Source organism: Plasmodium coatneyi, chromosome 5, assembly GCF_001680005.1.
Source record: "Plasmodium coatneyi strain Hackeri chromosome 5, complete sequence".
Classification (NCBI taxonomy): domain Eukaryota; phylum Apicomplexa; class Aconoidasida; order Haemosporida; family Plasmodiidae; genus Plasmodium; species Plasmodium coatneyi.
In genome coordinates, this window is record NC_033560.1 from 396,968 (window position 1) to 420,215 (window position 23,248).

The window sequence follows — 23,248 nt, forward strand, 5'->3', positions numbered from 1 at the left end:
AGTAAAGCAAATCAAATCACAGCGAAGCAAAGCTAAACCAAGCAAATCACCACACTTCACTTTTTGCCCCTTGCGTGTAGCACCAAAACGGAACAAACCTATAGGTCATCGTCCTGGTAGAGTAAACCCCCCGCCCCCCAAAACATGAATTTTAACAAACCGGAGTACCCGAGGGGAAAGGGAAACAACAACTCCCTTTCCTCCAAGATGATTAACAAGGTAATGGAACATGTGCCTTCATGTCGTACGCGAATGGGCTGAAAGGAGAAAAGAATTTCCTCATTTCCGCTTGACACTGCACAAATGATACTTGTGGGAAAAATGATGGAAGGGACACTCCTTCCCGATTTGTATGCCCATCTGCCCGCACCGCACACATGACGCTAAACTCACCACCCCCTTTGCAGATGTATGGCCTGTCAATTCACATGTGCGATTACATCATAAGGCCACTCCTCTTTTACTGCTTCACGCCCTTCATATTTGGATACGGACTTCACTACAGTGACGAGTTTACCCTGAACCCATTTAAACTAATCCCCAAAATATTGATAGGCTGAGGGGGGGCACGCAGCGCGCCCATACATTGTAGGTGCTCCCGTGCATAGGTACAAGTATTGTTTGTGTGATCAGAAGAATCGTAGCACCATGCGTGCGCATGTGGGAATGCTTTAAATTATTATTCCGCCATGTTGCCCCTTATGGATGGCTACCGTATAACATACAGCCGCTGTTTTTTAACTCCCCCAGACACGTATCCGCTGGTAATTCATTCGTATGTGTTCTCATTTTTTTTAATTAAATAAAACTTACAAGGACGCGAATTAATTTCACGCCCCAACTAACCTTTGAAACAATTTGAATGAAAAAAGTGGCAACCATATTGATTTAAAAAAAAAAAAAAAAAGGAAGCAATTATATCCACGCATCGTGTGCATAAATCTGTTCACTGTCACTCTTAATGGTTCAGGAAATTATTGTAAAAAAAAAAAAAAAAAAAAAAATTAAAACACGAAAATGCTAGTAGACCTTCCGTTCTGCCGTTTGCAAAAATTTGGGGACGCCGTTCTACAATTTTGGTTAACTCCATATCGATCATTTTTTCTCTTAAGATATTTTCCCAAAAGGCATTTACCGCTTCTTTTTAATGAGGCATGTCGTACTTGTAATAACGGAAAGGGGCCACATGGAAGGTATTATTCATCACCGTAAGCTACTCACAACTTTGTAAAAAAAAAAATATAAAACCCACTTTTGTGACTAATTCAGGTAGTTCGGATCCGTCACAGAAATGACAAAATTTGGGAAACAGTCACCCCCCACCCACAAACACACACACTGGACACTAACTAGATAAGGAAGGTGTAAACGAACCAAATAAACGACGTCATAGTAGGACAGCGTTACATACGCACCTGCACCCGTTTTGCTCCCCCTAAATGATCAAGAAACTCCTTTTGGTGCAGGCTGCGATAAGCCTTGTGATCCTTTGCTCCACGAAGAAGTTAAAGAATGAAAAACAAATCCCCCGAACGGCGTGTGCTCTGCTGAAGGGCGTGAAATACAAAACGCGCAAAAGAGCGTTTGCACAGCCAATCGGCGGATCTTTAAAGAAGGAAAAGTACAACACACGGGAAGCAAACGTGACAAATGAAATTCTCATTTTCGACTTGAGCGAAAAACTTATAAATTACAAACTCGCTTTTGAACTGCAAAACTGGTTGCATCAATCTAAAATTAATTTTCAAAACGGAAACAAATTCTCCATACATTCGAACACACTAAAATTGGTGAAAGATAAAATTGAGAGATTTGAAAAAAATCTCAAAAAATATGATTTTTGCTTCATTCTTCAGCATACTCCATGCTACACCTTGGGCAGCTCAGCACACATGGGTGACATCCTTCTGGATAAAAGGGATTACTACATTGAGGAGTTAGGGGACATATACAACAACTTCGACGAAAGGAGTCTTTCCCAATTTGTTAGCAAACACGAATATATTAAACATGAAATAAACGAGAGCGAAAATTATGATGAAGGGAAAAACTATTTTGAGAGTTTTTCACAAAATAGAAATAAAGTGAAAATGCCGATTTATCGTATTAACAGAGGAGGGAAGGCAACATACCATGGACCGGGACAGCTAATCTTATACCTCATTTTAGATTTAAAAAAGTATCCCTGTAATTATAGCGAAAGGGGTGTCTCCCATTTGTCTCAACGTAAAGATGATTACGAGGGGGAACAACCTAAAATGGAGGAACATAACGAGGAAATGCTTCCACACCGATGCAACACGAACCTCAACGCAAAGACAGAAAGCTTGTTTGATCTACACAAAACAGTAAATAACATCCAAAAAGTTGGAGTCGAAACTTTGGGCAAATTTAAAATAAAAGCGAATACCAAGGAAGATTCCATTGGCGTTTTTCACAAAGATAAAAAGCTTATTTCAATCGGTGTGAAAATAAGAAAATACGTATCTATGCACGGAATGGCTTTAAATTTCAACCTAGACAAAAAATTTTTGAAATATTTACTGCCCTGCGGAATGAGTCACGCTGATTACACCTCCATGCATGAGCTGGATGAAGTAAAAATTAGAGAGAAAAAAACAGGCGTCAGCCGGAACCCCGAAGGAGAAAGCGAAATGGCTAACCGCACCACTGTGCTCAACGAATTAGTAGTTAACTGCGCACACTCGGTGGGAAGCATTTTTAATGCCAAGGTGAAGATTTCTAGCGATATAGGCGACCTCTTTGCTTAATTATTTGGTCTGCCTATTTGTAGCATTGACCCATGAAGGAGCACTTTTCAGAAGAAGGGTAAACATCCAAATGTATGCCTCCATAGGGGTAAGCAGTTTGCTCTACAAATTTTATTAAATTTCAATTTGCAAAAAGAGTTCGCTATAAATTTTTTTTTCAAAATGGCTACCTGTACAGCTTGACAAAAAAAAAAAAAAAAAAAAAAAAAACATTTGCATTAACAAGTCACAGAAAAAGTGCACACTCGAAACAGTTGTGTACTCCAAATGTGTTAGAAGAAAACTACAGGGCTCAGTTCAAATGCGCTCATTTTTAATGGTTGTAAACGAAGAGTTGTCTACCTCCCTGCAAGTGATCAATATTTGTTCCTTCCGACGTGAGAGGAGCTCTCTAAGGGGAGAACAAAATATGTATTCCACATGAAAATTTAGAGTAGAACATTTGCGCGCTGAAAATGTTCACTTGAAATAAATGGCTTTATAGGTAGCTAAAATGGGTGTGCATATGCACATTTTTTTTTTTTTTTTTTTTTTTTTTTTTGGCTTTAAACGTGAGCATAGCGTTGTTTTTACCTGAACGAGCTAGCCACGTGCTTTAAATCATTCTACATTTTGAACAGTGCTAAGCGTGTGTACATGCAAATGTATTAAAAAAAAAAAAAAAAAAATGTCCCTATAAATAAATAATACAAAAAAAATCACAAAGGAAAATGAATAAACAAAATGAATATACCAAATGAACAAAAAAAAATGAATAAACAATATAAATTACAAAAAACTTCTTTAGACGAGTTGAGAATACTTTTCACTCACATTTGATTTAAGTCACCTCCGCCGTCTTGTGTCATCGTTTCACCTCTTTCCATTCTGTGTCCCTCCAGAAAAACACGTTTTGTCACCTTTTCCGCAAAACATTTTGGGACACCGTCTGCGAAGTGTTTACATGGCATTTACTCGCTGTTGTCTTCTTTTAAAAACATTTTTTTCCTTCCATCATTTTGTAAAGGAGTTATTTTAGTTAACACCTTTGTAGGCATGTGTTTGCATACGCATATTGTTTAAGGCACACCTGGGTAAAGCCGTTTTTCAACCCAATCGCCCATACACTGTTGTGCGAGCGCCAGTTGGATCCATTTTTTGCTCTCTTTTACCTTGTCAGCTGCCTCGACGGTTAGCAACATTACGGGATAGAGCCACAGAGAGACCTGCGTTGTTGCATAAAAATATTTGACCATTTTTATCTCATCTCATTTTGGCTTGGTCACCCCCCAAAAAAGAGCAGTAAACCACGCACGCGCGTGTATACGTATATCTACTTGTTTATCTGTTTGTTTGTCTGCTTGCCTGTTTGTGCAAAATGGAACGCCCCGCGGTGAACACGGCAAACATGGCCCCCACGGCCAAGACGGAAAAATTGTCCAACGCGTCGAATAGCGTCCCGTACACCTTCGAGCACTCCAGAAACCTGGGCAACAAAATCCTCAAGCCCATACGCCAGGAAAAAGTCGTCAGGGTGCCGGTAACCCAGTACGTGGAAAAAATCATAGAGAAAGAAGAAATTAAATTCGTGAACAAATATGTGGATGTCATCAAGCCAATAATAACCTACAAGACGAAGCACATTTCCAAGCCAATCTATTTAGACAAAATTAAGTATGAACCCAAGCTGATAGAGAAGGAAAAAATTATACACATCCCAAAAATAGAGTACAGAAATAAAATTGTAGAAATACCTGTGTACCTTCATAAGGAAAATATCATAGAGAAAAAAGTCCCCCTAATAATTGAGCGAGTTCTTCCTGTCCTGAAGGTCAAAAAAGTGGAGAAGGAGGTCCTCACAGATGTGGTCGATATTCCTTCAATCTGCGAAATGGAAAAAATGGACAAAATGGAGAGAAAAATAAATAGTAGTACCAAACATGAATACAAAGAGACACTGATGATCCCTCAAATTGCAACAGGAAACTCTGACAGAAATAACTTTTATGCAGTAAAAGAAGCGACAGAAAGTCAGGATATGTATAATAAGGAAACGTACAGAAATGTGGAGTCCCGAAATGATATTTCTTCTTCCCCCGCTGTGTATTCCCCAGTGAAAATGTCCCCGTCTGTACAAGTGCAGAAGTTTAAAGGACACCGTGGGAGAAGTGACTCTGTTGCCAGCGGCGAATCGGATGAAAATTCCCGGGGGGAAAAACTGGAGCATAAGAATGAAACTATGTATAATGACGCCACGCAGGAGGAAGACGAGGAAGGTGACAACTACGGGGACGCCGTGGAAAATGCGGGAGGAATGCTTAACGAGGAATATATAGCCAGCGGCCAGGGCCTACGCAACGACGAATCAATCTCGAGGGAACACGTCCAAGGTATAGTGCAAACCGGGCATTACAGCGAAAACGATCTGTATAAAAAGTCGAACTTAACGCATGTCAGCATACACCTGCCCAGAACGAAGGAGGAGCTGCATGAGGTTCTCCAGGGGAATTCTGTCAACGCAGGGCAGGGCAGTTACGGCAGCAACCGGATAGCTAGCAGTGGTGCCAGCAACCTCCGAAGTGGCAACGAAAGGTACGCTTCAAACAACAACCTCTTCACCTACGACCAAAGAAACAACAGATACAACGAGTACGACATGAACCAAATGATGAACGATCAGCTAATCAGAGAATCCTTTAACGGCAGCAGAAGAGACATGTCCAAGTCAGTGGAAGAGAACGTTGGCCGGGGAAGCTATTACTCAGACGTGAAGAACCGCATAGAATCCCAGAAGCATAATCTTTCCGTCCCATCTAACATGAACGTCTACAAGGAAAACTACTCTTCTACTCAGAACGTGTGCAGGAATGAGTCCGGGAGAACGCGCTCGAACTTTATGCCCTCCTATGCGAACAGCAACGGGCAGGCAATTGTATCCGTGCGCCCCGCCACCATTTTGGAATACGTCCCCAAGCAAAGGAAGGCCAAGGGGCGCTTCTGCAGCTTCATGAACAGGTGTTGCGGCGACGAATAACTGCACGAAGGGGGGCTGCAATTGCGGTTGCCAAGCGTATATCGGGGCGTTGTCATTTTTTCCCCACGTGGACAGGCGACGCTCCCCCCATGCATGAGCGTATACTTCCCCGTGAGCAACATAAAACCATGAAACTCTTCAAACGCGAAACATAAAAGTTGGTCCAAGGAGCATGTACCCTTCGCGTCTCCCTTTCTCCCTTTCCCCGAGGGTTCAAAATAACGATAAAAAGTAAAGCAACCACAGTGGTGCCACTTAAAAATGTCACACAACTGCTATTAAGGCAAAGAATCACAGTTCTGTAGGAATAACGTGTTGCATATGTTTTAATAAAAAAATCTCCACAAAGCTTGGAGGGGGCAGTTTCAAATGTGTTGGCGGTAGAGACCACACGAATGAGAGAAGCGTGATCGTCGGAACAAAAAAAAAAAAAAAAAAAAAAAAAAAAGAGAAGAGACGCAAAAATACAGCCACACCTCCGCTTTAAGGATAGCTGTAGACATGCTCGCGCGTTTTTACGCTTGCCTACCTGTGGCGTAACTAAAACATTAATAATGATACAAAATTGAAGAGGCGAAAAGGCTAACTTTTTAGCAGCTCGAAGGGGCAGTCCTCCTTGGAATAAGTGATAGCTCTCTGTAACTTGGTGTCCCACGTTAGGGACTTCTTATACGTGTTCTTTTCTGTTAGGTGGGGGAGGAAAAGGTGTAGCGTGGTGTGCAGATTTTTTTATAACATTCTGTTTCGTTTTGCCTTTGTTTGTTTTTACTTTTCTTATCTGTGCTTACTTGACTTTAGGGAACTGCGGGCGCTCTGCATGTGCATTACTTTAAACCGTCTTTGCCCCGGTTGTTCGCCTGGGTGGAATGTTGCGCTGAACGCGGGTACCTTATTCGCATCATAATCTTTCAGGGGAGATGCATCAAGGAGGTTCTCTGTTGCATCTTGGCTATCCATCAAATCGTGAGCATCGTGAAATGGGTATTCATATTCGTCTGCCAGTCCGTGGTCCTCACGTGGGTTCTGTTCTTCGTTCAGTCCGTGATTGTCTCGTTCGTTCTGTGCACCTGGTAAACTTTTATATTTCCAACATAGGGCATTCTTGGATGGCTCATACTGCATGTAGTCATTTTCGCTTGCTGGTATGTCTGTGTGTGTGGAGGGGGGAAAAGCGACAACGTAGCGGTTATGTAAATGGGAACCGAGTGAAGGGGCGCCAATAGGACGGATTCCTTCCCCAATGGATGTGATATCAGGAGAAGGCATAACAACGCAGCGCAGTCATTACAACTACGTAGTCTTTTTTTTCCCCCAAAGGGGCGAACTCTTACTGGTACTCGCGTGACGGATGGAATCGATGGTGGATTGGCTGGAGGAGGAAAAGGTGGAAACAGAAATAGGTGAGCAGTGGATAACGCATTGGTCACTTCCATTGAAGATTCTATTGCCACTTTAGTCATTGCAATCAGGGGGGGCAATAAATTTGCGCTCCTCCATTGTGGAGATGGAAGAAGAAACAGATATAGCCACATATTTAGACATTGGCTTGCTCCAAGTACAGCTACACATTTACGTAGCTGTGGGAACTTCTTCCTCTGTGGTGGTAGTGACTTCCCCCCGTAGCATCGTATAAAGCGCCCCATCTGTTGGACCCTTACTTGAAGCAGCTGGACGAAGACAGGGAAACCTTCGACTGGTACTTGAAACAAATAAATTGCTTAACCTTGTCAATAATTTTATTTTTCTTACCCAACTTTTTTTGAATTAACGAATCGATAAAACAAAACTCGTGAGCATATTTCTCCATCAGCCCATTAAATACCCTCATGTAGGTATATACACTGAAGACATTTTGTACCTCAGCTTTCTTTGATCCAAATAACACCGTCCGGATAGCTGCCATTAATTTATTGTCATATGAAAAAGATTCATACGCATGGGCTGCCTTTTCACATGTGTAGATTATTTTTTGCTCACTCTTCTGCTTGTATGCTAAGTATAGGCTGTGGGCTGGGTGCACGACTTTATCATTTCTTGAGATTATATATATGGTGGGGATGGTCACATCTTCGATGAAGAAAATGGGGCATATGTTTTCTATGTCGTAGTGGAACTTTTTTTTTATTCTCCTTTTTGCAAAATACAGGCAGATGTTTTTAAAAATGACTTCTCCCTTTCCCTTGGCGCTCAGGTGGAAGGTAGTTTTGTACAGCTCGGTCAGGGACACGTAGGGGGAGTCCACGATCTGCAGGGAGGGCAACATGATTGAACAGGTCGAAACAGGACGCAACACATCACAGGTCACCACGAATGGCAACGTATGACGTTGCACTGCAACATGTGGTGGTGCACTGCTTGACTGCGGCGCCCCCCTTACCAGCAACTTAATGTTGGCGTCCAGAGACGCCGCAATGATGGAGCTGACTGCACCGGAGTACTTCCCCCAGAGAGCGAAGTTCTTCACGTGTTCTACATTCCTCAAATGGTGCAGAATCAGAAACAGATCCTGGGATTCATTCCAGCCACTGGTAGAGAAGTAACCATCTGATAGACCACACCCAGAACAGTCATAGGAAAAAATGGAACACTCACATATCAGAAGAATGTGAAGGACGTCCAACGCCTCCAGCTGGCAGCTACAACTCGAATGAGTGTAAATAACACAAGGTGTATTTTCATTGTAGTTAAAAGGAGTAAAGAAAGAACACTTGAGTTTTTCCCCTCGTCGGTTGTTAATAACCATATCCCTTCTGTAGTAATTTTTCCCATTAAAGTGAAGGAAAATGGGTCCCAGAAACTCCTCTTCATACTTGTCTCTCGGGTTCCTCAAAAAGAACATTAGCAATTCATAAAGATGAAACATGTTTCTTCATTTCTGCGAGTTTTTCCCGCGGAGGATAAAATGAACTGGGGGAGCCGGATCAGGAGGGTGTGTTTGCTCATGCGTCTTCCCATGCATGTGCTTGTACGCGTTATATCTTGCGTGTTGTTGCAGTGGGCGCGTTTTTCTCCGTTTGGTGAATCCGAATTCACATGCGGGGTTCATATATCTATGTGCACGCGCTCACCGGTGTGCTGACTCTTCCAAGAGGTTGCGTGGCTCATTCGAAGCAAAAGAGTTGCACTCAGTTGTGGGGGGAAAAAATTAGCATTTCATTCAACATTTATCTGCAGCAAATGTTGGGAAAAAATTCTGTGACTAATTAGACGTGTCTGTGAGTCTTCCTCCTAGTTGAGGGGGCTACCTCAGCAACCACACCGGAAAGAGCATATCTCACTTTACTATGCCTCCCTGTGTATTACTACGAAAAAAAGGTCAATTTTATAATTTTTTTTTTTTTCGCCACCTTCTTCTTGTTTCCTTTTTTTCTATGTTCATGCAATTGGGCCCCTCTTTCACGTATATATATGTAGGTACCCTAAAAATGTAAACGTCTTATCACTCCTCCTTTGACTACCATTTTGTGGTTGAGTCTAGGAAAGCTATGCAACACACTCACGACGGTGCCTCCCTATTCAAATGGACACATACTAGCGCTTCTTTACACGCGGGAGATGGTGTAGAACTTTTTCCCAATTCGCCCGAATGAGTTACTTCAACGAATTAACTGCGACGCGCACGCGAAGGAGATGGCTGCTGGGCCAATTTTTGTATTCCCAATTTTTGCTTTGATCAATTTATGGCAATTGGGGGGAATTGCCAAAGGGATGAGCTGGCTCATTTTGCAGCATCAAAAAGGGAATGGGTCACACACATGGTGAGAGAGAAAATACAACGCTGCAAATTGGATAAGGCAGGAGAATACCCAACTGGGATGTAAACCCGTGAGGAAATATTTTAAATATTTCTATTTTTGTAAAAAAAAAAAAAAAAAAAAATATTTTTTTTTTTTTTTTTTTTTTTTTTTGTCGCGTCTTTGCTCACCTATTGAAAAAGGCGGAAAAATGGAAGCGGGAAATTTTCACAAGATAACGTAAAAAAATGGGAAAAAAGAAAAAAACGCCAGTGTGAATGCGGAATGCCCTTGGCATATACAAGGAAAAACGAAACATCAGAAAAAGGGGAAGAAATGAAAAAAAAAAAAAAGGGGGGTGACAAGGTGGAACGCGCATCAACGGCAACGTGACAGTCGACGAAGATGCAGCAGAGGGATACGTTAAAAAACAAGAACAGCTGCAATATTGGGGTTGCAAGACGCGTCTACATCCTCCCCCCGCGCATAAGCGCAGGTAAGGGCGAATGTAGGGGTGTAAAGCGGGCGTGGGGACTGCTCGTGGAAAGGTATACCAGTGCATGATCACGCGCTTATTCGTATGTACATACAAATGTGCACACACATATACATGTACATACATACATATGCGCCATTCGTACTCTTCCCAATAGGCAACGCAAAGGCAACGTCTCATGCGTGTAGTGGTTCATTCTTCGACAAATATTGTTCCAGTCACATATCAGCGTGTTCTTTTTAAAAATTACTCCAAAATGATTAGCTCACTTTCCTCCATCAGTTATGCACTCGTACTTGGGCCATATAAGCGCCTGCAACTCGTTGGCGTACTTGAAGTAGATGGTCGTGGGTGCGTTGTACAGGCGGCAGTTGTCGAACATGCGCTTCAGCTCTATTCCAAAGTCCTCTTTCGTTTTGTATTCGCCCTGGGGGGAAGGAAGAAAAATACACAGGTAAGTAAAATGAACAAGTGTAAAGACAGGCAACCGGGTAGGCACAGTCATGGACCGGCCATCCAACAGACGGGCGAACTTGCACTGTTCGCTCATGGTAACGTACATGTCTGGCCTTCCTCCTCATGGTTAGAATATCCGTGGGTTCCTTTATAATATCGTAGTAATCGGGGGCTTCTGACAGACTCACAGGTTTGAGGAAGGGCCAAGCGGATTGCTGCTTTTCGAGGAAGTCTAGGACGCTTAATATTTGATCCTTCAGCTGTATATCCTTGTTTTGGGCCTTCTTTGGAAAATATTTCATTTCCTTTTTCCATCCGACTTCCAGTAACCCTGGGATGTTACTCGGGTGAATGGCATTGTTGACTCCTTTATTTTGCACAAAGTAGTTAAGCCCCTTAAAAATAACTTGTGGCTTAATAAAATGAATGGCTTTTTTTACCGTCTTCTTTTGCTCGTACAACATCTCCGATAACCGCAGGTAGTTTATGTTCGGGAATATGTAGCACTCCATTAACGTTCCTCCGTCGTAGTCCTTGATGTAGCCAAACCACCTCTCCTTGGGCATGGAAATTTTCTGGGAGAAGCCCTGCTTGCGGAAGTACCCGATGGCGAAGTTGTCTAAAGGGTCAAGGTGATGAAAACGGTGATGATGCGCAAAACGGTAAAAATTATCAACACGGTAAAGATGCGCATCTAATCAAGTGGGAGCCCCTTGTATTGGGATGAGACCTACCTGCATACGTTAGAAAGTACTCGATTCCAAACTTCTTCACGTGCTCCTTCAAATGATTCATCAGCCTCGTACCGTAGCCCTTCACCTGCTCCGTCGAGGTAACCGCCAGAAAGGCGATCTCAGCAAACCTCTGCTCAAAGTAAGGTCTAAAACAAACTCCCCCAATTACCGTGTTCTTTTTTAAAAGACAAAAAGTGTAATGGTTCCGGTCGAACACTAACCGCACGATGTACTCTCGTGGCATCTTCGGTAGCTGTCTCGAGAAGATGTTCTTCAGTGTAATTAGCTTAATTAAGTGGTCCGGTTCTCGGTCATTCGTTATGCACTCGAAGGTGATGATGCCCATGTTTTCTTCCTTCGCTCCTCCTGCGTCTCGGTGCAGGTATCCAAGGCCGGTTTCGGACGGTAAGAGGGACTACAACGTGGGGGGTGGAAAAAATGTCATCACACAGGTGTTAATGTTAAGTAGAAACAAGTGAGAAGCACAGAACGAACTGACACATGCACCATCCTTTTCAATGCATCACTTTTTCTCACCTGCAACTTGTTGCTCTGCTTGGCCGCATTGATGAAGAGCATGAGGGCCACGTTGACGGAGAGTCCGGCCTCCAAACAAAGATTCAGAAAGAAGAATTTTATTTTCTTCTTCACGGCGGTTTTTTTTAAATCCTCAATTATGGTCACATAATTGCACAGCAAAACGGTGTGCAAAAAGTCTCTGGAAAAACACATGCTAATAACGTTTCCACTGGATTGCTCCTTCCGCAAAAAGGTTTTCCACTTTGAATAAATGGTGTCATAATTCGGGTCATAAATTAAATTGGGATTGCTTATCCTGTTGTTCACTGGCATCAGTTGCTGTAGGTTTATAATGGAACAAATGCTTTTCGTTATTTCAGTCAAGATGTACTTGTTGCTTTCATCCGTTTCACGGTTCACGGTAGCTTCAGCGTTGTCGCTATTGTTATTCGTCGTGGTCGTGGTGGTGTCCTTCCCTTCCACGCCGTTAAGTTTGTCCTCATTCTTGTTATTAACACTGATGTTCTCACTTGGGGCGTTTTTTTTATTGGTCTTACTGGGGGTGCCCTCATCTTTGCTTTGCTCATTTGGCACCATAACGCAGTCATTTTCCTTTCCCGTCTGTCCTTCTGCAGTGTTCTCTGTGGTAGCCTCCCCCGTGGGGGTAACACCGTCGACAACCTTCTCATCATTAACCCCCTCGTCCTGCTTCTTAACAGTTTCCTTCACATTATCACCATTCAGGGTTTCCCCTATTGGGGGCATTTCCCCCTGTTCACCTCCCCCAGGGTCACGATCCACCCCGCTGTTCCCATCGGACATTTCGCCCTTCTCATTATAAAGCAAATTCTCGTTGTTGTAAAATTCGAGCAGATAATCCACAAGCGAATTCTGCACAATGTAGTTTACAATGTTGTATATTTTCTCATTGGGGGGTAACTTGGAGCAGTACTTTCCATTTACAAAGTTTTTGCTCAGGTCAAGACCATCGACGTTTTTTAGATACACATTTTCACTAAAGGTGAGATCCTCCATTTTTATATTTTTAATGACGTTTTTGCTACTTTCTGCGTTGCTACTCATTTTGTTTTTGCCTTTACTATTTGTCTGCGTGTCATTATTTTTCTTTGCGTTCACCGTTTCTGCTCCGTTTCCGCCTGTCCCTTTTGTGCCTACATTTTTGGTACCCTTGGGTCCTGCTGCCTGTGTCCCGCTGGCTGCTCTGCTTGGACTGTTCACCAGGGGGATACTTCCATGCGGGCCGTTCACCAACCCGCCCATCATCCCTGCGTGCATGTCATTCATTGGACTTCCTGGCAAAATACCCCCTCCAATCCCGCCCGCGTTGTTCCCTACACCACTCCCCATCATCCCAATAGAATTCATCATATTCATTCCACCATAAGGATGGGGATGAGTCACATGGAAGTTGTAAGAATTACCACCTGCACCCACCATCGGTGGTACATTCATTGCATTGTATTGACTTCCAATTCCTTTCATTGCATTGAGGCTGTTCATTCTGCCCATGCTGCTGTTTAAAAATGCATTCGGGTTATTCATTCCATGAGGGGGAAACATGTTCACGTTGTTACTTCCCATGCTGATGGTGCTGCTAGGATAGTTGTTCATGTCGTTGCTTTTTAATGGACCTTCCATAATTTCTTTCTTCCCTGCGTCTTTTTTTCTTCCTTCCGGGGGGAACTCATCGTTCATGTCTTTGAAGTGGGGGCCATTCATGCGGCCAAGTTCACCCACGTTATTCATTCGTGACCCCTTGACGTTCCCCACAAACCCCATCTGCGGGTTCGCCATAAAAAGCTTATTCTTCGGGAAATTCACGTTACCGCTGAAGCTGTTCATACCTACAATTTTATTACCCCCCAGGATGCTCCCGTTTCTGACACTTCCACCTTCAGCGTTAAGTTTCGCTCCATTCAGGTGAGACGCATTCCCGCTGGTACCACCCAGACTCTGTAGCGGTACCTTATTCGGGGTGGAAAAATTGACAGGACCACTTTCCATCTTACCCATGCTGCTACTGTTACTGTAATTACCGCCTACTGGCATTTTCCTTTGATTACCACCTATTACTCTGTCCTGATCAATCAGTTCGTTGTGTCCACTGCCGTGTGCAGGGCCGATGCCTAACCCCCCATTAACCATTCCATTCCCGTTGGGCAAGTAATTCATTTTTGGGTCTCCCCCCTGCATGTTGTCTTCACCGACTTTGCGTTTTTTCTGTTCATTCTTCTTATTCTCCTCATCGTCCTCCTCCTGGTTATCTGCCTGGTGACTACCATCTATGTGGCCATTTCCACGGTTTCCATTTCCTTTCCCATCGTCTCCACTGCTCCCGTGGTTTCCTCCACTTCCTCCGCCTCCCCCTGCGTTGCCACCACCGTTCATTGAGTTGCTTCCTCCACCAACGGTGGAAGAATTCCCTGCTCCATCTCCCCCCCCACTGCAGTCATTCCCTTCCGCCATGCAACTCCTCGCCTGCCACCTTTTGGGCAACTCCACCAATTTATCTGCCCCGACGGAGGTAAGCCATTCGGTACCGCTAACTGGGGGGTCATCATTACACTTCTCCTTTTCTTCCTCCCTCTGTGAACAAATCCCATTATTCTCATCCCTTGGGTCTACATGCCCACTCTGCGGTGATGCATATCCACTCGTGTGGGTTTCCTCCAGGTTATCCAAATGGCCGGTCCTCAGCTTCTTCCAAGCAGCTTTTCTATCGCTTTTCTGCTCATCTTTTTGCACATTCTCTTCACCATCTGCGGGACTACCCGGGGAAGTTTCCAAGCAGGTGCTACTTTTGACACTCTGGGTGGAGCTGCCACGTGGCGGGTCTTCCAAACCGTTACTGTGTGTCAATCCGTCGGGGGTGTAACTCTGCAGGAGGTTAGCAACCCCACCACCGGATTCGAAGTGCATTCGCTTCCTCTTGGACGTCCCCAGCAAGCCTCCTCCTGATGTTGTTCCTGCTGTTGCTAATGCCGCTGCACCCTTGGGGGCCAACTCAACGATGCACTTCTCCTCCTCCGAGTGGAAAAAAAATCCATCGTTTTTGCATTTTAAAAAATTCCAAAGGTCGACATCTTCGTCCTTGCCTTTGTTACAACAGTGAAAGGGATATATATATATTTTTTTTTTTTTATTGGTCAAAACATGACGACTTGGGTCCTTCCAAAGTGGATCCCTCTCCTCCCTGTTTATGAGGTAATCAATCATCATTTTCGTCGTCGTTAAGCTTCTTCGAATCGCTCGGCATTAAAAACTAAAAAGGAACATACAAATGTACATTCTAGGAGGGACGTATTTGTACAGAGGGGTCAGCAAAAAGGGGGTATTATACTACCCACTCTCTTCATCCCTCTGCTGCTATGTTGCTATGCTGCTATATGCGGCCCTGCCAGAGGGGGGAAATAAACCTCGCAAATGGTAATTCATTCGCGCGGGGAAAAAAAAAACCATACCATGGGAAAAACCCATAAATGGAAAAATTAAAAAAACGTATCAAAACGTATCAGAACGTATTAAAACGTATTAAAATGCGTGAAAAAAAAAAACAAACAAAAAGGAAAAATTGTGGCCTCCTCAAAGGAACAATTAAAAGAATAATTCAGCGCATAAAAATTACCCATGGGGGGGAAGGAAAAAAAAAAAAAAAATCGCAATTGGGAAAAATGAATACTACCAATTTTAAAAATATGCACGGCAGAGAGAGAGCTGTGTTGGTGGCATTTGAAAATATCTCAACTGAAGGAGAAGAACGGAAGATATAACAGTTACTTTGCCTGCTTATAAACACATGACATGTTCGTAAACTTTGCTTTACTCAGAGGTCATTTTTTTGCGTTAGGGGAGGATTACATTCCTTTGCACTTTTCTATTTTTATCGAATTAAGAATATGCCTATTTATGAATGTACCACTGTTGTGTTGTGAGGTGAATTAGCATAGGAGAATGTTCTTGCCCCTTCTGTATTTTCCCCTCAATGATGGCAAGCAGAATAATATGCCCTAAGAAACTCCTTTTCATGTCGCTACAAATGCACACATATACGTAAGCATACGCCTATGTGTACATATGTGTTGGTATTCTTTTATAGTTGCTTCAAACCACAGGGGTGTTGTTGTCGTTAGTGCGAAGTTCACCTCCATAGTTGATCATCCCCAAATGATGTGCCAGATAAAAGAAGCCACGCATGGTGCACCTTCTACAGGATATAAAGGACTAATCCCCAAAGTTGTCAGTAAGAAGGGGGGAAGAGACAGACAAACTCACTTTTAGCGTTTGCCCTACAATTCGGGCTCTCTTCCTCCCCTCAGGTGTGTATCCTGTCACAGTTTGTATTATGTACCTATAGCGGTGCACTTTTACCGTTTTATTATTTTATTTTATTTATTTATTTTGTGTACGTGGTTACCCCCACCCGTTTGGCGATTTAGCTGTGGAGCGGCTTTATGACCTAATTTTTACTCGTTGCACAAGCTCCTTGCAGAAGGGTACGAGCACAAAAATGTGGACACATATGTGTGAACGCACCCAGGTTGGTAGTCGTTATATCTGCTATGTAAAGGGAACGCGACACATTGGTACCGAGCTTTTTTATGCTGCACATCTTTCAACACAGTTAACCAACGATGCACTGGTGGACATACACATAGCAGCCGCTTCTGTTAAAAGGTGAAAATGCTCTTATATGATTCACCGCCACGAACAGAATTTTCTTTTTTCTTTCATTAAAATTTATGGGCAACGTCAGATCGAGAATTTTTCTCATCGCCCCTGAAAAGGTGAACAACCAACCTTTCGCTCTTTCCAATGGTATAAACTGTTGCACTCACGCGAAATAAAAAAACCGTGTGATACACTGCAACATGGTAAACTACACAGTAAATGTGCGCGTCGCAAGTTTAACTTTGCGTGTTACTACGGCTGCAGACGGTGACCATCCCAAGTTGTTTGGTCCACAAAAGTACAGTCATGCATACAAGCAATTTACATGTACTTTTATTTTAATAAGAGCAACGACACAAAGTTATTGATTTCTTTTCTTTTTTCCCATTTGTTAGCCATGTGGACATTTTAAAAATTGCATAACCGTGACAACATGATCAATTTATGCGTGAACAAACCTTTTCAATTTGGCCTTCACACCTGTAGAGGCACACGTATGGGTAGAAGGTGGAATGCGTTCAGGCGTACGAGAATACACGGTACAGCTGCAAAAAGGTGGGTCACAAAATAGGGTCAGCCTCGCCCCCTAAAATATGTACTGTGTTTTCACCCTACAAACAAGCAATTTTATTATTCCACAAATAAGCAAAATAGTGTTATGCTTTATCTCTCACATGTTTAACTGTTGTGGTGAAGCGAACACAAAAGAATAATTTAAACGGTGAAACTTTCATAAAATAAAAAAATATATATATATCAGGCGCAGCTTTAGCAGCGCGGTGAGAGATATGCAACTCGCGGAGGGGTTAACTCCTAAAAAGGTGAGAAAAAAAAAAAAAAAAAAGCAAAACGAAGCGAAGCGAAATTGCGGCAATTATTCATATAAACAGAAATATATATTTCCACGAATGAAACAAATACTGCAATGCTGCAATACTGCAATTCGGTTCATACGGGATTTACTATTATGCAGCTGTGCATGTTTGCAGGAGCTCCGGTACCGCAGAAGCAAACGCCGGCAGAGGCACATTGAAAGCAAAAAATAATAATAGCACCCCCATCGGGTAGAGCCCCCAATCAAAGTTAATTTCTTTTTTACTGCGCTTGCCTGATATAGAAAAAAATGTTGAAAAAAAAAAAAAAAAAAAAAAGAAGCTTACAAAATTTCTATCGTATTTTTTATATCTGTATTTTTGAGGGGTTCTCACTTTTGCTGTTATTTTTTGCTTTAATTTTTTGTTTTTATTCTGTTTTACTTTTGTTCTATTTTTGTTTCGTTTTTATTTGTTTTTTGATTTTTTCTTATTTTATTTTATTTGATTTATACTAGTTCGTTTTAGTTCTACTGCTTCTATTTTTTTCATAGTTTTCATGTCGTCCTTGGACTGCGTTCTTGCCTCGCCGGTCGCCGCTAGTTCGCACGTGCCTCTTCATACCATTCCAGTTTTGTTCATAGTTGGCGGTTCGCAACTTGTGGTGAAGGTTGAATGTGAATGCCCTTTTTCTTTTCTCCTTGCATGACGGCAGCGCTCACCCACCTCACATATACAAACCGGCAAAATTGAAGCAAACGCAATAGAACGAAACTGAGCCCACTTCACTGTAAAACCGAACTGAATTAATTTTTTTTCCCCTTTCGCACCTTTCTAATGTTAACCTAAACGTATGCCACTGAGGCGAAGAATAGGAGACGAGTAGAAAACAGCCAAACTAGTCAAACTAGCCAAACTGGTAGTAACTGCCGCGCCGACTGATCAAAGTGCAAAGGAACAACGGGCTAGAGAGACCGTTGATTGGAACTATTTGCACGTGTTGGCTGGCCTTATTGCGAACTGCTCCATTTCTCCCTGGGGTATAGTAAAAATTTACGCGAAATACACGGAGCATGAAGCAGGAGGAAGGAAGTGGGCAGATGTGAACAAAGACGGGTAGGACAAACCCTAAATTATACGCACAGAATAACTCTCCGTCGTGTGATGCAAGCCGACCTTAGTGCCTAACTGTGCGCTAACGTCATCCTATATGTGTACCCACATGCACCTACGTGTGAATGTCCACCTGCATGAGGGAGTAACACACAAACCATTGCAACAGACTCAAGCTGATCCATTGAAGAAGAAAAAATTTCCATAAGTACGAACATTACGAACGTAACTTACAGTAAAAACATAACGCTCTAAAATTAATACCTTAGATGTATTCCCCTGAATTATTGATCGTCCTATTTTTGTCTTCCCTTTTTATTCACCCGAGTGTATACACGTATAGCTGCATTTTGCGCTGAGCGACAGGATAAAATCCGAAGACCCCTTCAAACGCATGCGTGCACGATCTACCCATTTCCGCTCAGGAAGATTAGGCACAGCCAAATTTTAAAGTCAAAAGAGTTACCTCGCGCAAACGGTGTTGTTCCCCTTTAACTAGCCCAAGCTGTGAAGGGAAAAAATGTCTGCTGCGAATTCTACCAAAATTTTTATTGGTAGCATCCCCAAGGATGTTACAGAGGTGAGTCCATTCGCGCAGTTATACCCACGCGCACCATACAGGCTGTAAGGAGCCTTGTGTGCAAGTGACTACCGTCCTACCACATATTACCTTCACAGTGAATCCGAAAAAAAAAAAAAAAAAAAAAAAAAATATATATATATATATATATATATATATGTATATCATGTTCCATTTTGTGCTTTACTTGTCCCCCTTCCCCCAGGAGGAGTTAAAAGCGGAGGCATCCAAACATGGTGTGATCACCCAAGTGTACTACGTGCCGGCCACGGCCCAAAGCCCCCGAGGGTGGGCATTCATTACATACAAGCAGAGGTCGGAAGCTTATAAAGCCATCGAAGCTTTGGACTATAAGTGTATATTTCCTAACAGCCAGCGACCACTGGATGTAAGATTCGCTAGCTACAAACATAACACCACTACCACTACCACCACCACCGAAACACAACCGGCGCCAAATAAAAACGTTTGGCAGAAGCACGTAACGTCAGATGGACACCCATATTACTACAATTCTGTAACTGGCCATTCCCAGTGGGAAAAACCCAAGGAATCAGTTACTACGCCCGCCTCAGTCATTCAAGGAAAGACTAACACCGTTGCGCCGTATGGTCCTCCAGGCGCCAATGTGTTCGTTTTCCACGTGCCCTCACATTGGACGGATATGGAGTTGTACCAGGTACGTCAATTTATTCGATCGCCTGGTCACGTAACTGACGTGATTTACCAACTCGGAGGAGAGTACCCTTCCGATGTGGTACCCCGACCGGTGCGCAAGAAAGGGCCTAACTCCCCACACACGCACATATATATGAATATATACACACGTACATATACATACATGCATAAATATATGCGTAAATATATGCGTACCCCCCCGCAGCACTTCCAACACTTCGGATACGTACTGAGCGCACGAATTCAAAGGGACTCCAGTGGAAGAAACAAGGGCTACGGGTTCGTCAGTTTTAACAACCCAGAGTCAGCTATGAATGCAATCAAAGGAATGCATGGATTTTACGTCTCGGGGAAGCACCTAAAAGTGCAGTTAAAAAAGGGAGAGGAACACTATATGCAGTTAAATGCCCCTGTGCAGCCGCAACTGGCCGCCACACAACCCTACACAGTGCAACAACCAATCATGGGGAACCCCCAACAGCCTTACATGGCCCATATGATGTATGGTAGTATGGATTCTACCAACCAGATGCGCTACAACAACACGTATTCATTGAGTAGGTAGGTGGGTTCGTCCCCTTGGAGGGGGGATACCCGTTCTACCGCACCCACATGTATGGCTAGGTATGTGCCTATTTGTTGATAACCCATGTGTAGTCGCCCCACGTGTGGGCGCACTCTTTTAATGATCTAGCCTTTTTCAAGTTAAACGAAGGGAACGTTCGGGATAACTCCCCATTTGCACCTCGCCTTCCGTATATCGGCCCCATCTTTGCTGCTACGTTGTCCCTTTTTTCGTTGCTTCTCCCATCTGTCCGTTGTTCGTTTTTCTATTTCTTCCCCCCTTTCTACAACATATGACATAAAATTAATATTTTTTTTTTTTTTTTTTTTTTTTTTTTTTTTTTAATTTCTCCCCAAATTAACGATACATTAGAAAAGTTTGTTTTTGACCAAAATGGAAATATATATATTTTTTATCACTCCTGTTGTGTGATTAGGAACGTGTGCAGTTTGGGGGTCTTCCTCCCATCCTGAGTGAGTGACCCACTTTATTATTATGTCTCCATTTCTAACAACTCCCCACATGAGCAATATATGCTCCATCTCATAATTGCGCCTTCCATCATTTTGTTAAAATGCTCACCGTAATGAGTGACTATGTCTGTTGAGTGCTCCTTCTTTGTGAAACATACTTGTGGTTCATGAATGAGTTTAGCAGGAGCCACACTGGGAAATGATGACCCGACCATCGGACACCTTTCGAAGGTGCGGTGTATTATGTCCCAAGGAGAACCCACATGTGGGAGAACAAATACCCGTAATTGTCTTCACAGATCAGAGGGAAAGACGCAGCCTATGCGGGTTTACCCAGACTATGGTTAGGTTGTTATAAAAGTGGGCAGCATATATGTATACACCCATGTGGAGGTGCGGAAGTGGCGTCCACCCTATCCACCAGTTTGGAACAAAAAATATGAGGTTCCAAATATAAGGTTAAGTATACGGTTAACTATGTACACTGCAAAATGGGAAACATTTGGCAACTGCGGGGGATATACTCCTAACATGAGAGATACTACTTGAATGCCGTCTCATCTGCAGAGAGCGGGGTCCACCCTGTTGCCCTGCCTGCCTTCCCTTTTAGCCGCCCCGTTTCTTCAACCCAACTGATATAATTGCTCACACGGTTGAACTGAACCAGAACCATTTCATTATTCCATTGCTTGCCCAGGACTGCGCGGTGAGGGAGCTCCAACAACACCGTTTCTTTTTGCAACATTGGGAGAAGGAAAAAAATATGGGGAGTATAAATCGACATACGCTTTTGTATCCTCCTAGTTGACATTTTTTTTTTTTTTTTTTTTTTTTTTCTATCACCAATTTTGCAATGGATGAAACAAATGTCGGTGAATACCCCGTCGCCTGACTCACTAAATATTTTTTTCCGTAAAAAGGTTTATAAGTCACACAAAGCTCATGTATTTAATCGTACGACGACTATGAAGTGGGTACGGGTGTTCCCTCCAACTTGATATTTGAAGAGAGCACAAATATGTGCACCTGTAGGTATGCATATATATGCGTGAACACCTAAATAGGCCAACATAGGAGTAGCCACAAACAAAACGCCATTCAACCTATTCACGCCGTTCACGTGGGCGCGCCAGCTGGGAAGGAGGCAACATGGATTACAAAAGCGAACAGTTGGCAGAAAAGGAGAGCTTGTCACTTTTGTACGAATGTACCAATGAATTTATTTGCGTAGACGAAAAGAAATTTAAAATCCTGATTGAAAATAAAGCCAAGAAAATTTCCTTCTACTTGCTGTTTGAGTATACGGAACGGTACCCGGATGAGGCCCCCATATGGAAGATCATCGAAGGTAGAAGATGGTGTGGAGTGCGTATCTGCGCCGATTTGTTTTGTTCCCATTTGGGGGAAAAGACCCACCTCATGCGAAGGATATATGTACACGTAGAACAGGGTTTCGTGTGCTTATGCATTTGTGTATATAAATTCTAGGCCTTCTAACAGGAACGGCCTTTTTTGCAAAAAGCTGTTACCTTTTTAATGTCTACATATGTGTATATAATTTTTTTTTTTTTTTTTTTTTTTTCACGTGTTCAGGTAAAAATGTGACCAACAGGCTGCGCGAAAATGTGGAGGAGCACATCCGAGAGACGGTGGAAAATAACTTGGGCTACAGCATGATTTATAACATTGTGGAGAATATAAGGGTAAGACCAGGGGATGGACAATCCGAATATGTTGGAACAGTCGCACATGTTTTTCTTGTCGTTTTCCATATGGCTAGCTTTCTGCTCCTTCCTGTTCCCTCGGGTTTATTTAAAACGGCACGAAACTATTTTCCCCACGTAATTTTATCCGACGCGTGTTTTTTTTTCCCACCTCCCTTTTACAGTCTTACCTCTCCGAAGACATTGAAGAAAAATCCATGTACGATGAAATGCTGGAGAGGAAACCCAAAGAGGGTGAAGAAATGAATGATGAGGACTCCGATGACAAGACTGGCGCAGAGGATTATGAAAACGTTTTGGAGTTGAAGGAGCTGTGTGAAGAACGGGTGCGTCTTCCCCCGTTTACGTATACCCACCATTGTATATATACCTGTACATACGCATAAGTGCACATTCCTGTCTTTGTATCGTGGCACCTGTATCACACCTGCTTGCCCGATGTCTGTTCACCCCCTCCTGCAGTACCGAGTAACCGAGGAAGAATTCGATGCGTGGCGAAAAGAGTTTTACAAAAACATTTTCGCTGAAATAAAAAATATTAACATGTCGGATAACCCCACAGGGCGGGAGCTCTTTGAGAAGGGAAAAATTAACTTGGCCGATGCGGAATTTGAGGACGGTAAACAGGAAAGGAAGTTGGCACCCGTCCACCCACCACTGTGCTGCTATTCATCGGTACACTGCTCATTATGCCGTTTTTCATCCGTAAACTGCTCATTACGCCGTTTTTCATTTTCCTTCTTAGGCGAAGCCAAGTGGTGCAACGAAGAATTATTTTGCGACCTTGACTTGGACATGGAACCATGAGTATGAGGATACGTTAGCTCACTTCCCGAGGGGAAAAATATACAAGCTTACCAGCCCTACCTACACAGTTACCCTGTTCACGTT

General features: G+C 43.0%; 7 protein-coding genes across 7 annotated transcripts; 5 read left to right on the forward strand and 2 right to left on the reverse strand.

The window, feature by feature from the left end:
- Positions 1-144: 144 nt before the first annotated feature.
- PCOAH_00010620 (Uncharacterized protein) lies at positions 145-560 on the forward strand (the record flags this gene model as incomplete). Its single annotated transcript, XM_020057871.1, has 2 exons — positions 145-219; positions 408-560. 2 exons carry the CDS (start codon positions 145-147, stop codon positions 558-560), a joined length of 228 nt encoding a protein of 75 aa, XP_019913432.1.
- An 879-nt stretch (positions 561-1,439) lies between these two features.
- On the forward strand, positions 1,440-2,771 carry PCOAH_00010630 (Lipoate-protein ligase; the record flags this gene model as incomplete). The annotated part of the gene is made up of 1 exon (XM_020057872.1): positions 1,440-2,771. The coding sequence occupies one exon, from the start codon at positions 1,440-1,442 to the stop codon at positions 2,769-2,771; it is 1,332 nt and encodes a 443-aa protein (XP_019913401.1).
- Positions 2,772-4,128: 1,357 nt separating this feature from the next.
- PCOAH_00010640 (Uncharacterized protein) lies at positions 4,129-5,784 on the forward strand (the record flags this gene model as incomplete). The annotated part of the gene is made up of 1 exon (XM_020057873.1): positions 4,129-5,784. The coding sequence occupies one exon, from the start codon at positions 4,129-4,131 to the stop codon at positions 5,782-5,784; it is 1,656 nt and encodes a 551-aa protein (XP_019913505.1).
- A 582-nt stretch (positions 5,785-6,366) lies between these two features.
- Positions 6,367-8,647, reverse strand: PCOAH_00010650 (Uncharacterized protein; the record flags this gene model as incomplete). The annotated part of the gene is made up of 5 exons (XM_020057874.1): positions 6,367-6,467; positions 6,573-6,923; positions 7,116-7,153; positions 7,443-8,029; positions 8,162-8,647. The coding sequence occupies 5 exons, from the start codon at positions 8,645-8,647 to the stop codon at positions 6,367-6,369; spliced, it is 1,563 nt and encodes a 520-aa protein (XP_019913470.1).
- Positions 8,648-10,279: 1,632 nt separating this feature from the next.
- On the reverse strand, positions 10,280-14,963 carry PCOAH_00010660 (Histone acetyltransferase gcn5; the record flags this gene model as incomplete). The annotated part of the gene is made up of 4 exons (XM_020057875.1): positions 10,280-10,441; positions 10,575-11,089; positions 11,205-11,619; positions 11,742-14,963. The coding sequence occupies 4 exons, from the start codon at positions 14,961-14,963 to the stop codon at positions 10,280-10,282; spliced, it is 4,314 nt and encodes a 1,437-aa protein (XP_019913571.1).
- Positions 14,964-18,857: 3,894 nt separating this feature from the next.
- On the forward strand, positions 18,858-20,160 carry PCOAH_00010670 (Rna-binding protein; the record flags this gene model as incomplete). Its single annotated transcript, XM_020057876.1, has 3 exons — positions 18,858-18,917; positions 19,123-19,596; positions 19,801-20,160. 3 exons carry the CDS (start codon positions 18,858-18,860, stop codon positions 20,158-20,160), a joined length of 894 nt encoding a protein of 297 aa, XP_019913540.1.
- Positions 20,161-21,782: 1,622 nt separating this feature from the next.
- PCOAH_00010680 (Uncharacterized protein) lies at positions 21,783-23,164 on the forward strand (the record flags this gene model as incomplete). Its single annotated transcript, XM_020057877.1, has 5 exons — positions 21,783-21,981; positions 22,227-22,336; positions 22,522-22,683; positions 22,820-22,976; positions 23,103-23,164. 5 exons carry the CDS (start codon positions 21,783-21,785, stop codon positions 23,162-23,164), a joined length of 690 nt encoding a protein of 229 aa, XP_019913380.1.
- Between the last annotated feature and the right edge of the window lie 84 nt (positions 23,165-23,248).